This window comes from Neolamprologus brichardi, chromosome 9 (genome assembly GCF_056152115.1).
Source record: "Neolamprologus brichardi isolate AB-2024 chromosome 9, ASM5615211v1, whole genome shotgun sequence".
Taxonomy (NCBI): domain Eukaryota; kingdom Metazoa; phylum Chordata; class Actinopteri; order Cichliformes; family Cichlidae; genus Neolamprologus; species Neolamprologus brichardi.
Window position 1 is genome coordinate 21035513 of NC_142112.1, and position 16499 is coordinate 21052011.

The window sequence follows — 16499 nt, forward strand, 5'->3', positions numbered from 1 at the left end:
AACGCTTTATTAATACAGTATATGTCAGGGGCTACAGTAACACTACAAATCCTTTGTCAGGAGTCTAAACAAAACATGCCCGCCAGAAACAGAGAAATCCTTCAAAGCCCCTCCTAAAGTAATCCTATAAATGGCACACATTTACATTGGACCTCTTCTGGAGCTATATGCGGACCTGTTTTTGTTCAAGTACAGCAAGCGTACCTTTTCAGGGTAAACATTTTGGAGCATTGCTGCTGAACTGTATGTGGTGTGCTTTCTTTCTGAAACCGCCACACAAAGCAGAAAGCAGTAGTTAGACTACGGCACCCTTGCGCCACAGTAGCAGTTCTGTCAGCCAAGTGTTGTGCCAAGTCAGAAAACCACCATCCCCACTGGGGTCAAACCCATGTGAGGCACACCCTTCCACTGTCAGGCCACAATCACACAGAAAGAAAGAAATGCTGTCACTGGAACCCACTCAGACAAACCTTGACCTTGGCTTCTCGTGATGGGTCATAACCGCCCTTTGAGCTCTATTTTAACTCCTTTTTTGCCAGCTGGATGTTTTTTTTTCTTTCTAGGTCTAGTAGACCTGCATATAAAACCTGTGCCCGAAAAGCAGTGTGAATCGTCCTTAAACCTAGATTCTCTCCAATTACTAGGAGTGGGCAACCCCATGTTTGAAAATACACGTTTTTTTAATCAAGTCTTCGTCAAGACAGCTTGTTCATGCTGATGCGCTTTAGCCCTGTGGCTAACTTCTTTTTTGACTGACAAGTTCCTGCCATACGGTGAAAACTTTGACAGCTAATTTTGATTTTATTTTAGCCATAGTCTTTACTTAAGTCTCATTTAGTTTTAGTAATAGTTCAAGAGCCTAAATTCTTTTTGTGTCAGTGTAGTTTTAGTCCTTGCTTCATAAGATTATTGTCGACTGAATCTAAAGTTGATTCATTTTAAATGTTTGTCGTGTTTTTACCACAGAGAGTTGCTCCACGCGATTCACAAAGCGTCTTATTTTCCTTGACGTCAAATGCGAAATGTGTCCATATGTCTACTTTTCTCCTCCTTCCAAGCGTTGACATTTTGTCACGTTTCAAGGAGCATGGGAGCTTTCTCACTTTCTGTCGCCTCAGATCTCTTCTTTAATGAGAATCGCTTCCAGTGTGGATATTCCACAAATGCTAACTTGCCATACATGCAAGCACCAGCTATGAAGGTCACACAATTTGATGTCCCTGTGTTGTTCCTACATCATCCTAACAACAGATAACAATGGATAAACCATGAAACTCTCACTAAAACTCATAAGCAAGGACATAAACAGACAAATGCTATACATTTGTTTGTGTATGTCCTTAAGGGAAATGTTCATCTGAGTAGAGTGGGACTGTTAGGCTCTTGTGGTCCACAGGGGTGTCTTTAATGTGTCTGTAGTCCTCCCAGCTTGGCTAAAGAGGAGTCATGGCAGCCTGCACACTGTTTACTCGCAACAACCGGGGATTACATTATATTACGTGGAGCACCATGACTCACAAAAGACAATGATAATGGGTTTAACGAGAGGCTTCAGTTCCCTCACACAGTCTCAGCATATGCGTATGCGTGTCTATGTCCATATGCATACGCCTTGTAATATTCTGTAATGACTCATAGCTTCTTTCTTTTTGCTTGAGCAGCCTTTTTAAAAAAAAAAACAAAAAAAACAAAACAATCCTGAACAATGAGATGTGTTTGAACTGCACAATCAGGGCACGAAAGGAAAGCTATTAAAAAACAAAATGGAAATACCTATAAATGTGAAGGGAAAGATAAATGGACATCTTCATGGGACCACGGGAATTAGCAGCCCTGCAAATGTGCTGATTCTCACACAAGGTGAAAATAAATAGGACTGAAACGCAAGTAATGCAATCAAAGTTGGGCGATAAAACTTCAAGTGAAAACTTGTACTTAAAGCAAATTTTCTTTCCCCACATGACTGCTGTGAAAAAGTCTGCAGAACTTTAGAGCTTTATAACAAAGCTGATATGTAAACAGGAGTACAGCAGGCTTTACAAGCCACTTAAATGGAACTGCATCAAATTTTATGAAAACTAGGGCTGCCTGCATGTGTGTTTACGTACCCCAACACTTCCATAAAGCCTTACCCACTCATACCACAGATTAAAACACTGCAGGTGAGACAAAATTTGATTTACACTTTTAATGCTTCACCCTGTGACCACCCACTTCACGATTCACAGCTTGGGGACACTGAGAAATGATAAACTTGGTTTGATCCTCCTGGTGAATAAAAACATGGTGCTTTCTTCTCCACTAAGAAAATTAAGGATAAGATGGTCATGTTCAGTAGCTTCCCACTTTTTCCCGAGTTTCCAAGACTTGAATAACAGAAATATAACACAGAGGCATAGTAGCTGTACACAGAGCTTTTTAAACTTCTCAGCTGAAGCTTAGACCCTTAAACAGTCTTAAACGTTCAGGCACATGTTGGTTCCCACAGTCACAACTAACCAACTCTCTTGGAAGCCTGAGAAGAAAAAAAAAAAGCTGTTTTCTGATTCACTAACACCACATGTGTTTGAAGTGTTGCATTTGTCCGATTTCTGTTGCTTTTACATCGATGCCTGGTTCAGTTAATCTGTATGTATCAGTACCAATGATGCAAACCAGCACTTAGCTCCAAATCCTGTCCAATTATAATGAATTTAAATGTTATAATTATATGCCATGCACTATACTTTTCCACAGAGATGTTTTCCTAAACATCGATTTTTTGCTACAAAGTCGCTGCAGCAAAACACACTCACAAATGCCACATCTCCATGGCTAAAAAAACATAAACCACCCGAAGCGCCAAAAACTGTCGTTCCCTGAATGACCGCTTGAAAAAGACTCCAGGAGAGAGTCAGTCCCCTTAGATACTTGTGTGGAAATATCCAGATTTACAGCATAAACAAACATTTCAAAGCCTACCAAGCCAAAGCATTACTTTTAAATAGATTAGTCTTTAAAGCTAATGCATCCCTTTGTGAAAAGGGGTGGAAGAGCTGTTATTTTTTTAATTCACCCATATACTCAAATGTAATAAGGCTTAAAGTTAGGGATTTGGCTGCTTTAATTAACAGGTTGACACCGACACAGGCAGCTGTGGCCAGCAGCTGTCTGCTAGGCCTCACCTCTGATGATTAGTCACTGAACTAAACGTCTCAACCTTGTTGTGAAACTTTTTTTGTGTGCAATTGTCAAAGAGATAATATGACTTTCTGTGTGGTTAATTGTAGTAATAGACTGTCCAAGGCTGCTTTGGTGCACACTATTATAGTATTTAGTGTTAAGAAGCAGTAATTAGCAGGTTTCTGTGTCTGTGTGGTACTCCCATACAGTCTTTAGCTTTGGTGAGCTTGCTGCCATGATCTTTGCACTTAATATCTTATCTTAGCCTCATAATACAACGGTTAACATACTTTATGTATAGTTAATGTCAACTGTATTGGCATAAAACCTTAAATGCTTTTGTAATTCGGTGAGTCAACCTTTTAGCTTTTTACCATACATCATCTACTTTTATTTAATAACTCCCCAAAGAAGCTCTAAAGACTCTTTGCATTAAGAAGCAATTGTATCACCACAGCTAATCACTCACTAAAGACTTCTGTACTTGCCTTTCTCTTCCTCTGTTCAGTCGGCTCTGTGTTGCTGAACCGTGTCTGAATGCTAACTAAAATGTCGACCCTCTTTATTAATGCTCCTATATTTCAACCAAAGCATTAACCCACTGAAGCTTAATGGGCCAATCTGGTACATTAGAGAACACAAACGCATTGACCACAGCTGACCCACCAGCTGATGTCTGATCCTCCCCATGCAGAAAGCACAAGGTATGAACGTACTGCATTAGCTGGGCAGTTAGTCATCATCATTGCACTCAATCGGTGCAGAGGGAAGAGCATCGGCTCAGCTAACAATGAAGTGACAAAGATTAGGAAGGGAGACAGCGTGAGGGAGAATTAGGGTTATAGGTGGGTGGTTATTCGGAATATGAGTCTATGCATTCGTGTGGATCACATGCAGTGACCTTGCTCTTCCAGTCAATTTTACCCAGACAGAATGCTATGAGATTATGTGACTGGGGCTCTGTTGGAATGAAAACAGCTCAATGGCATTTCTGCTGCCTCGCAGCGGCTAGACAGAACTGCATTGATCGCTATTGATACCTTCAGTCGACTTGGATTCACAGCGTTTCATTACAGTTTAGCTGTTCAAAAGAAAAGTATGACAGAGAGTGAGGGCAATGTAATCGGATGCAGAACATACTGTATCTAAAAACTGCAGAGCCATGTAGCAAAAGGCCCATAACAAAGGCACCGTCTGCCTTGTGGAACAAAGAGGAAGTTAATAAAGGAGGTGAACTTTTCCTAGACAGCAAGAAACGTTGTAATTACAGATTAGAGCTGGATCGTTCCAAGAGGACATAACCAGAAAAATCCATAATTGTCCTTTTTCTAACTGCTAGTTTCATTAATTGCTGCTAGTCTTTCTCTTTTCACATGCCACGTTTGCACATTTCAATTGTTGTAAATTTATTAAAAGTGTTAGGCAATACTTGTTTTCTTTTTTTAAACAATGAGTCCTTGATTTCAGTCTGACAAAGACAAAAAAACAAAAAAAAACAGGCCCCACCCTTAGTAGCTTGTCAGCCACCGTTAATTTTGCTTGATGAAATCTGTAAAATTTATGAACTGGATAATTAAGGTCTCGACATTTGAATGTTTCTGGTGTACTTGCTTGAAGTAAAAGTCTTATAAAATAGTCTCTCAAACAGAAGCTGCATTGGGCTTTTTCGTTGTTCACCTTCTTATCTGTCAAGATTGTAAGAATTCAAACATAATCTAGTCACTACTGAGGGAATACTCATTTTTCCCTACCAATAAGGGTGCCTTATTCACTTGACCCTGCATTGCAACAATGATTTTAAACAAGGGGAACAAGTTAACCAGATGTGGTTAGTAGTCATGTGACTAGTTGCCACATAACTGCAGACTTCAACAGAAGTCTATGAGGAAATATCTTTCTGACTTGAGCTCTGTGAACTCTTACTGTCTTCTGAGTTTATGGTCCCAGTCACTCATTTTGGGTCATATTGAATACAAGATTTGGTGAATTTTGTAAATCTTGCCCATACTTTTGTTAATTTCTGTTTCTTATTGACTAACAACTTGTGAGTGATACATTTGATCAACCACATGCCTCTCGTTATATTAACTAATACACCAAGTTGGCAACAGTGAAAAAGCTCAACTAGACAGGATGAAACAGGATTTCAGAAACCAACATGCGACATCAATGTTACCTATGGTAATGATTTTTTATGTAAATGGTAAAATCAACACTAAACCTTCATCTAAAACAGACAATCTGACATTTGATCTAAATCCTGCTTACCAGACTGAAATTACCAGAGCGTCTTCATTGATAATCAGAGAACATTTCTCCCCTGGAAGTGGAGCTGGGAGGATTGTCTCAGCATTTAATTTCTTAGATCTGTAAGCTCTTTAGTGAGAGGAAATCCCAGAGCCTCCTAAGAACCATAGTGGTCAAAGTTTCAGAAAATAAAAAAATTGATGTAATGTTAAAAATAGAGAAAAACCTCCAGATTCTGCAGACGATGTTCTCGAGAATGATTATTTTTTGTTATGATAGATCATCCTCAGTCTCAAAATCTGTTCAAGCTTTTCATCATTGTGTGTTTGATGACTGTGATTCACAATACTTTATAGAATAAATGCTTAAGCTGTACACTTCAGATAATAATAATAATAATAATAGCGTTGTACTGTGCGCAGAAAGTTGGTGAGCTGGACTTATTTCCATACTTGGATTTTTGCTCTTTTAAATACAAAAAAGAAAGAAAGAAAACCCACACCACAGGCAGTATCACTCTGCATTTAAATAACATTAAAACTGGTGGAAAAATCCACAGTTTGACAGGCCTGAAGTGCCTAATTACAGCTGCTAAGATATAATTGGATGTTCACTGTTTGGCAGAGGTTTGGTGAACAGTTAATTCACATTAAATGTAGTAAATGTTAGTTAGGCTTTAGAAGTACGCTTACCTCATGTCTGTAATGCAATCAAAGGTTTAGGCTCATTGCTCTCCAGGGCTGCAGATCTGAACATTTTTCAAAGTGCTGAGTGCATTTAAAATGACTTTTACACAGATTAAAACTTGCCAGGCGGCAAATGCGACGACAGTGTTTTCTAGAGTGATAATTACAACAGCATTTCATAAGAGTGTGAGAAAAACTGCTCTAACGAGACAAACTCTTTACAAGCTTTGTGTACTTTCTTTAACTTTGTTCATCACAATCAACGTGACGTGTGTGCAAGGTTGTTTATGTCTCTCGGCAACAGAACTGAAATAATGTAACCATTCGGAAACATGTATGGTTTACAAGTTTAACCTTGCTAATAGTGGAAAAGGTGAAATGAGTATAACTGATGAGAAAACTTCAGATATTTATGAATGGAGGGGGAAAAATGGAAAGAGTCGCTCTGATGACGTCAAGAGAGCGTATTTCTTAAACCACCTACCTGAGTGTGGGACGAGTGGGTGCTCCGTCCTGTAACAGGGTGATTCAGGCAGCAGCACTGGCCCTCTCCTGCCGGCCACACCTCCAGGCCATAGGACCAGCATGCACTGCAGCAGCAGCAGTGCATGCTGGATAACAGGGCGTCCCATGGGGGCCTGGGCTTGGCTCACTTCTCCTCAGGCCTCAAGGGCCAAGCGCATTGGGGAGACACACCTGGAGAGACAGAAGGAGAAAGAGACAGATGTAGGTTTTAACAAAGGTTTATTTCACATTTGATTTAATCCGCGTGCTGAAAATCTTATACAGCTCCTCTGTATCGCTACACTCAGCGCGCAGCATTCCCCTCAGGAGATGAAAAGCTTCAAATATAAATCCTTACCAAAAGGGAGCAGGGGAGTGAGGTGTGAAGAAGAGATAGTGTGACAGATTTTCAGGGGAAAGTGTGCAGAGTTTGTGCTGGGAAACAGCAGGGTGCTCGTCTGCACTGCGAGACCTCACTTCTCACACCTCTGACACCACCGCGGTCAGTCAGACGTGGTACGCATTATCACCCAAAGGGCAGTGTTTGTCTACCCTCTAATATCTGACATTAAATGCCCTTTTGTGCAGGTCCTCGCGCCCACTGCAGAGAAGCTTTGCTGTCTCTAACGACGAAGGAAGAATAGGGTATTCATGTGTTTTTCATCATTAAGAGTCCATTTTCTTTTGTGCCTTTGTGACTGATATACACACGGAGCAGCACAGCACTCCTGTGGCTCAATTACATCCTATAGCGGCTGCACATCTGACACATTTTTATTCACAGCCAAACCCTCCAATGCGCGGACGTAATTATTACATAATGCACACAGCAGACTCGCGCGTCCTGTAGTCATTCGCTGTGAGACAAACAAAGCAGTTTGCACAACTCAATTGTTCCTGATTTCTTTCTTTGTGGGGGTGAATTGATGAGCAGTCTAGACCACCGACATCATTACTTTTTAATCACTTATGCTATGCTAATACCAAGAAAGATGCATGCTGTGCGCAGCAGAGGAGCAAGTCTTTCTGACTGTATACGACATTAGGAGCAGCGTGTGCAGCGGAGTGAGCAAAGATACTCGTGGTCTTAGCTGTAAAGTGCAAGTGATGGAAGGCATTGCTTTAGGTTTTCATAATAGAGCAGCTGAACCTGTGGAAAACTCTTATTATTTTTATTGCATGTGAAATAGGCTTTTCATCTCTTGTCCAGTCGGTGGAAGAAATTGTATTTTCTGGAGCATGCACGGTTGATTTATTACGAACGGTAGGTTGCAAATAAGGAAAAGGAAAAGTTCATCTTTGTGTTGCTTGTGGGAAAACAGTCAAATATAGAAAAAGAAAAGCTAGCTGTTCGCAAGCTAAGAAAAAAAGAATTGGTGTGAACATTTGCGCTCCACAGAGCTCCACTTCTCTCTGAAGTATGAATCCCCCCTTAGTGCTGGAAAGCTTGGAGTAGCTGTGGGGTAGAATATAAGACACCTACTCCTGCTTTCAAGTGAAAAGCATAATGCCGATAGTGTGGCGGTATTATTTCATTTTCTCCTTGAATGAAAAGTTTACTCTGGCCTTAGTGTGCATGAATAAGCTCCACGGTCGAGGGGGCGATATGGAATTCGCTCTGAGTCCGGTGTGTAAAGGTGCAGGCAGTGCAGATATATGTGTTGCTCTCACCCGCAGAGTAATGTAAAACACCTGTCATCTACAGAAGGGAAAGCAAGTGGCAGCTAGCGCCAGTTGCTTCTCTCTGTTCCATTTCCCTTTCGTCTTGACGGTTCATGCGTCAGCTTCTGTACTCTTTCTAAATGTTGCTTTAGTCAACCTGTCGCTATACATGGCACCTTTCTTTGTCTGCTAGTTTCTTTGACACTCTCTAGCAATGTTTTGCCCACTAAAAAGCTATTTTACCTGTTGCTAGTCTGCTGGCTTGGACATTATTCTTGTCATTTCTCAAGCAGCCTTACAACCTTTTCTGCCTGCATTCACTTAGGGAAAATATTTCATAATCTTCTGAGCGCAGAGGTGAACCCGATTTAGGAAATGAGATTATGGATGTTTTTACAGTCTTGTGTGTGTATGTGGTCAGAGATTTAAAAGGGCTCGGTTATTCACATGGATTTCGGTGAGCGTATTTGCTGGTCCGCCAACACAGACACACATTCACACCCATACAGAGGGTTAGCTGACAGGAGCTTAAGCCAGGGCCAGCAGGTTGAGCGCCCTTTGTTGGCCTCGCTCCCTCAGTAACAATCCTGCATGTAACCTCCCGTCATCTCAAACATCCCTGCATGCACGCACACGGAAAACAAAACACCGCCATCTCATTTGAGCACAGTTTGTTGTGCTATTTAAAAATACATGCTATTGTGTAACCAGTCCCTTTTATCTGTTTCTTCATCATTTTGTGCGCTCTCTGTGTTCCACTGAGTTTAAGGATGTAAAAATTTTTTAATATGCCTTCATTTTAAGGTAAATGTAGTGTTCAGGATGCTCTAAAGTTTATGGTCGTATGCACCCATTTGGTGTAATTCATCTGCTGGTCACCACAATAGTGGGAATGATTATTAAGTTGATTAATACATGTAGATCTGCTCATCAAGACATTTATCTAGATTTTATAAGAAATATGTGCAGCAATTTATTAAAATTTCATACATGGAAACACAGCATGTGAAGCGAAAATTGAGTCAGTAGAATTCTGACCTTGAAAGTCAATATTTGGTATGAAGCCTTTATTCTTCAACACAGCCCGAGCTCTTTTAGGCAAACTGTTTTTTGTAATATCTATTAACAGTCTTCAGGTATAATTGTCCAGGTTGCTTGAAGGATATCCAAAGCTTTCTTTGTTCTTGTTAATGTCAATATGCTTCAATAATGTTGATGTCTGGGATCTGGGGAGGCCGATCTATGATGGGTAGTGCTCTACTGTATGTTTTTTTCTATTCAGGTATGCTTTTACGGCATTGGCAGTGTGTCTGGCATCACTGTCATCCTGAAAAATGAGGCAAATCAGATGCTTTCCAGATGATATAAGATAGTGGATCAAAGTCTGACCGTACATTTCTGGGTTCATAATCGCATCCATTGAAAAGATCTCCAACACCACTGGCCGAAATGCAGCTCCAAGCCATGAGAGAGTCTCTGTTTTATACATAGCTGTAGACACTCACTGTTTTCTTTTTTGAACTCTGACACATATTGATGACATTATGAACCCAAAAATTCAAATTTGGATTTTTCACTCGTGTTGCTCAAGTCCACTTTAAAAGACTCATTGTAAGCGTAATAAAGAGAAACAAGGGGTAGCTCAAGACTTTTGCACGGTACTGTATATTCACATGAAAGCCAACTCCAATGAAAACCTCTCATTACATGGCAAAACAATTAAGATCTAGAGGCTAAAAACATTTATGAGCCATAAATTTAAAAAATGCATATGTCACTTCAAAGACCCACAGAAACCTGATTTATGGCCACATGAGCTGTTGCATTATTTAAAGAGAAACCATTTAAGCTGTTGTTTCACTTGAAGTGATTTCTGACTGGATCCTATTTTCTCTGTAACTCACCGCAAGCCACTGACTTGTCCTATGGGAGAAAACTGGAAGAGAGCTCTGCTGTTCGGTGGTTTAACTCTAAATCATCTCCAGGGCATTAATACACGCCTCCACCACCACCCACTACTATTCTCAATGCTAGACAAGAACACATGTACACGGCCAGTGCATTTTACAGCACACTGAATGCACCCGGGGACCTGGTGATGGATAACACCCAGTGTATTCAGGGCACAGAGCAGAGGGAGTAGAAGTCACATAAAAACTTAACATGGTATAAATGATGTCATATGAAATGTATGTAGAGAGCCGCATGCAACCCGGGGAAGTGTTGAGCTTTGTGAGCTAAATGTTTTGACAGCATTTCTTCTTCACTCACTTCTTTGCAGTCTCTGAGTGTTTGTACACCACTTTGACTCTAATTATTGCAAATGCCTAAACTCTGGCTCTCGTCCACAGTGTGTCTTTTGCCTCGTCTCCCTCTCATCACCCACAGCTGGTTGTGGCAAATGCTTTCTTCCTGTTAATAGGGAGTTTTTCCTTCCCACTGTCACCAAGTGCTTGCTCATAGGGGGTTGTCTAGTTGTTAGGAGTTTTCTCTGTGTTACTGTAGGGCTTTTACCTTTCAATATAAAGCGCCTGGAGGTGACTGTTGTTGTGATTTAGTGCTATATAAATAAAACTGACCTGAACTGAATTGAATTCATTAGTGCTATTGTCCTGTTGATTCATGGGCCTGTATTCAGCATGAATGGATGACAGCAGACCCCAATTAAGGTCAGAGGGTAAAGTGGGCTGGAACAATCTAGAAAGGTGTTAAAGCACCTTAATTATAATTGGATAAATCTGACTGGCAGTTTAATAATGTCACGCAAGATAATTGTGTGTGTGTGTGTATACAGCAGGCTTTTGTTGCTTCCAGTAGAGAGACACTATTGTCACTGACCACACATCCTTTTCCCCCTTATCATGTCTCTCAGTAGAGCAGGTTCATGAATGTTCGTGTCAATAAACTTGCAATCATGGTGCTTATCTTCAAGACATAGCTAGCTACAGAAGGAGACCAAGTGTAAGTACAGCTGCTTTTTAGTTAATGTCAAATGCAACATTTAAAAGGCTCAAAAATATCAGCAATAACACAAACAGAACAATTTTTTCTCTGTCTTTCTCCCCACCCCTGCAGTAGCTTTATATTCTAATTAGTATAGGTATAAGTATATAACTATAATTAACACTGAAGCCCTGTCATGGACTGCTCAGTAAATGACATTTGATAAATGGAAGGAATTTAAAGCTTGCATAAGTAATTTTCTGTATAATTATTGTAATTAGACAGTACATATGTACATAATGTCCTGTTGAAGTCAGGTTAATTCATATTCAAAAAAGTAAATTGAATGATAAATGATAATTACTTTGTTTTATTCAAGGGCTGTGTAAGAATACCACCTTCAACTTCTACTTAACAACTTCTACAGCTTTTACTTTAAAAAGTGAAAGATGTAGAAGTTGTTAAGATTACAGGTTCGAATATAAAACATGGATTAGTCATTGGTATATGAGTTAGTAAAGTGGGTGGGTTACCGGCTATTGTGAAGCCAGAAGCTGGGCATATTCGCCATCCCCACCTTAACTTATCAAAACCAGGTTTTATGTGCATGAGAAAGATCTGACTGTGAAATAGAGGGAAAAAGCACGCTACCCAACTCACAACTGGTCAATCACACATTTATATATGATCCTTTTTGACAATAATAAGCACCATAACTGTCATACTTTTCACAGTTCCACTGCTGCTTGGAGAGCAGTTCCATGCAAACTGTGGATGACTTTGGCAAGCTACTAATGACCAAAGCAATTGCAAGGGCGTTTTTTTTTTTACCAACCAGTCAGGGAATACACAATGTTCCTTAGTGAATAGTGGTCATGAAGGGGTTGCTGACCAGTCTCTAGGTCTGAGTCACAGCACCTTTAGCAATTGATTCCTTAGTGGCGGCTATCAACCTCTAGCTACCACTTTAATGAACACTTTACCCCTTGAAAGCCTATTTGGTGTAAACCTTGATGCTCTTTTCTGAACAGAGGAGTTTCAGTCATATTTCAGGCCTGCTTGTAGAATAAAATGGCTGGCTTTGTATCAGAAGTAAGTGAGAGTGATCTATGCCTATGCCTAAACTATCGGGTCGTTAAGTCTGATGTCACTAGCCGTGTCTGGGCCTAAACTCCGCTGCAGGTCCATATATCAAACGATCACTATGGCATTACTGAGAGTTGAAAAACTGTCTAAAGTCTTTCATCTTTAATAAAATGATCAGCGTTCTGCTCTACCAGGTGTAACAATTGAGTTTAACATCCAGGCATCCATGAAAACGGAATTTATGACATTTAACGGAGTTAGAAGGAAGTTAGCAGGACGTTAGCTCGCTAGCTTCTATCTAAATACAATATAGCATGTCCTGACTGCGGGGTTTTGGAAACAAATTAAAACGTACAACTCTGTTATCACTTCCAACATAAATGAAGACAGAAAACTAAACAGCAGTGACGTTTGTAGGGTTACTGAAGTTTGGCTAGCTGGTATATAATGATGTGCTATGTGACCGCTAGCGACACAGCTATGTTAGCATACTATAAACAAGCTAACTTTTTTTCCACTCGATAAAAGTTAACGTGAGTGTTCTCAGTGGTCAGGAACAAATGTAATCGCATGGCAGGATGCTGTAAAAGGACCAAACTTCAGCCAGGAGAACAACTGAGATAATCCATCCACAATACGAGGTTAGTCATTCATATACTGCTGCATGGGCTGGGCTGTAGTTACATCCTAAGGTTTTAAAAACTGAGCTTAAATAAATGATTAGCGGTAATAAAAGCCGAGGGAGGTCAACAGTGATCACTGACTGTTTTAGGAGCTTTTTGAGATTAAATAGAAGAAAATACATAACATTAAACATGTTAACAACACAAAAGCCATATTAAACGCAGACTACTTTAGGCCCGGAAGTAGGATTCGTCACGTCATCACTTAAAGACCGGATTCTAATGGTCACCAAACCACATCTTTGTTAACATATACTTTGATGTCAGAACTTAATGGAATAATTAGGGGGGTCATGTTCATGTTTCTAAATTAAATATAAAGCTGAAGGCAGAAGGTGGTTAGCTCAGTTTAGCAGAAGACTTAAAGCAGTAGAAAACAGGTACCAGCGCCCCTGAGCTCACTAATTAATATCATGTCACATCTTGTTTAGATTAAACTGCAAATGTAATCCACTGAAATCTTATGTAGGGTGTTGAACTGTGATGGTCTTGGACTTAAACCTCTACGCCTTTACTAAGCCAACTGTTTGAGACACCACACTATGAATAATTTTGCTAAAATCACTTGAAGCAAAATGTAAACGCAGAAAATAACACATTCAGTTGCATTTGCACCGTCTGCACTCACGCACATTTGCATATGCATTTTAGGAGCTGAGGTGTTAACTAACTAATCAATTGAGGTCTTCCTGCAGTAACAAGTGCAGAGAGGATCATATTAACAACACTATTGATTTTGTCTGAAGGGGACTTCATGATGGTTAAACTGCACTATACATAATGAATAGACTCCTGAATAAATGGTGGCATTGTATTCATCATACTGACACATACATGGGGGCACACACACACACACATGTAAGCACGTTTGTCAAATGTGAGCAGTGCAGTGATGATCCATCTGTCCAAACACAGTCAGGGGAGTGTGAGATCGGGGTCACACCACGGTGCTGATAGATGCTTCTCTCACTCCCACTGGTCTCCCTCTCTCACTCTCACTCTCTCTATGGCCCCACAGCACACCACCAGTAAAACCAACCCAGACTCTGCTTTAGAGCAGAGCACACAAAGACACTAGCTGCTTAATAAAGCTCTACGCTTGTAAAGCTGCAGACTTGTATGTGTGTATTTGGAATGTGACTGGCTGGGTGTTTGTCTGTTTATCACTCTGTCTATCAGGTGGGTTACTGCCAGTTTTGGTTTGTTGTTCTGCGTCTCTGTCTGCCAACTGGTTTCTGCGATTTTGTGTTTAGACCAAAGCGCGCACCGAAATGGAGATGCGTCGCTCTGAAAGGGACAGCCGACTGTCTTATTTTCTAAAATGTCAGACTGACAGATTAGATTATGATGGAACAAAATTATTTGTAGAGAAAGTGACCTGATGAAATAATAAACGCCTAAACAAATGACTCAAGCATTCAAGCATTGACCAACTAGCTGAGTAGCCAAAACGATTAGCTGTTTTACTGAGTAACCAACAAACAACCAAGCGCCTGCCAGGTTGACAGGATGACTGACAAATGACGTGGCCCAGTAACAAACAAGGTGACTGACTGACAGAGAGACTGATGAGGTGCCTGACTGAGTGAATGACTGCTGTGTGAAACACAACATGACTGACAGAAAGACTGGCCTGTGTTCTGACTTTTGTTATTTTCTGGCTCTAATGGGATTTTCCTTACTGCCACTGGTCTGATTTTTTTCCCTGTCTTATATTGTTATCCCTCCGCGTGCCCCTCTGTCTCCACCTTTCGCTGACCTCTTCCCTCAGTGTTTATGCTCTTAGTCCACCTCAGTCCGCTGGGTGTCTCACAGGCTCAGCGGATGACAGAGAGAATGACGGAGTGATGATTTTGCCATCAAAGGCTCATCGCAGCACAGCAGGGCCCTTTCCGCTCGGCGACCCTCCACATCAGAGGGCAGATTAATTCCTTGCAAAGAATTTTGTTTGTGTCTCTCCAAGAGTGGGATTGAAAAGCACGCTTGGATCAGATGGCTTGTTTCAAAACCTTATCTTTGCTGCACAGTGTGGCTTTTGAAGCACAAATCAAATGTGCAAATGTACAGTTTGGTTCCTCTCTCTCTCTCTCTCTCGCTCTCTTTCTCTCTCTCTCACACACACACACACACACACACACTGCTGAGTAAACATCTCTCCCAGTTTTCTCCAACTCCAAAAGCATTTCACACTCCAGCTTTCTTACTCTGTATCGAAATTTCTCCACAGTTGGATCAAATAAGTCAGTGTGTGTGTAAACAGTTACACACTCAGGCCTCTGCATGTGTGCTCTATATCCTATACATTATATATGTTACTTCGCCACTCTCACTGATGTCTCAATTAAACAGCATAGCTTTTACCGCAGATTCCTGCACTCGTATTTATAATTTTATGAACTGGTGTAAAAGCTACGTGACTACAAAGGCTGCCAGACATTTGAGTTTTGGACAAAAACAAATTATATTTCTCCTTAAGGGGTGTACTTTGAAGATTAGTTAGTTAGCAAGGGATTAGACAGCTTAAAGGCAAAGTTTTTAGAGTCACAATGGTGGCTCTCTTTTATCCTGGTTAGACCACTATAGAAACCTGCTAAGCACATGGCTCGGTCTGGAGCACATTATGTTCTGATTTTCAGCCTAAAATCACTGTGAGTGTGATACTGATTGTCAGCGAAGGGAACTGGCTCTGTATGGGTCAGTCTTATGGTAGAAGTACCATCACACAAAGCTATGAAGTAAAGTTAAAGCTGTGCAAACTGGATGTTTTCAATTCCAAAGAATTTAAAATGAATGGATTCAGTAGGTGATGGAGAAAACGCATAAATGTACTTTTTGTGCTATTCATTACATTCTTATGTAGCCAAAGTATAATAGATTTCTATGTACACTTCATCATGGAAATGTCAGACCTGAATGTGGTTCACGTTTAACTCTTCACCCCATTTAGACGACTCCTTAATGACGAGTTTTGACACCTCAGTAGATATCAATAAAGATGTGGTTTTACAACCATTAGAATAGACTCCATTAGAGACTAACAAAGTAGATTAGATTAGAGACTACCGTGTTATTTTTGTTCTATAAGCAGGCCTGAAATACAACAGAAACCGGTCAGGTCAGAAAAGCACTTGAAGGCATACTTCTACTAGACTTTCAGGTGGTAAAGAGTTAAAAGTATGAAGATTAAACTTTGAGATTTCTTATGTGTGGCTGCTATGCTAGAATGAGTAAAACAATCAAATAAAATGTATGCATTATCTTTATGAAATTTACAGGCTTAATCATAATCAGTCTGCATTCTCTTCTTGTCTTATTTGTAGCAAACTTGTATTTTTGATCTCTCTACGACTTGGACAGGGTTTTAATGACCTTATCATAGAGTCTAATGAAGAAAGCCTCAGTTAACAAAGAATGGTGCTAACCATCATTGTGATACCCAGTTACCTTACAGTGGGGTTTTAGGATCTGCCAAGACACCTCATGCAAAGAAAGCTATGTCGAACATGGGTCTACATGAACACTGAGG

The 16499-nt window shown here is 40.4% G+C and overlaps 1 protein-coding gene across 2 annotated transcripts in view; it reads right to left on the reverse strand.

Moving 5' to 3' along the window:
- sema5a (sema domain, seven thrombospondin repeats (type 1 and type 1-like), transmembrane domain (TM) and short cytoplasmic domain, (semaphorin) 5A) overlaps positions 1-16499 on the reverse strand; it is a 144181-nt gene that overhangs the window by 95781 nt on the left and 31901 nt on the right. For both annotated transcript variants that reach the window (XR_437047.3, XM_006794637.3), the window contains exon 2: positions 6580-6791. Coding sequence is in view for 1 of the 2 variants with exons in the window: in XM_006794637.3 (XP_006794700.2) it covers positions 6580-6727 (148 nt within the window). In the remaining variant the exon portion in view is untranslated. The remainder of the gene's footprint in view (positions 1-6579; positions 6792-16499) is intronic.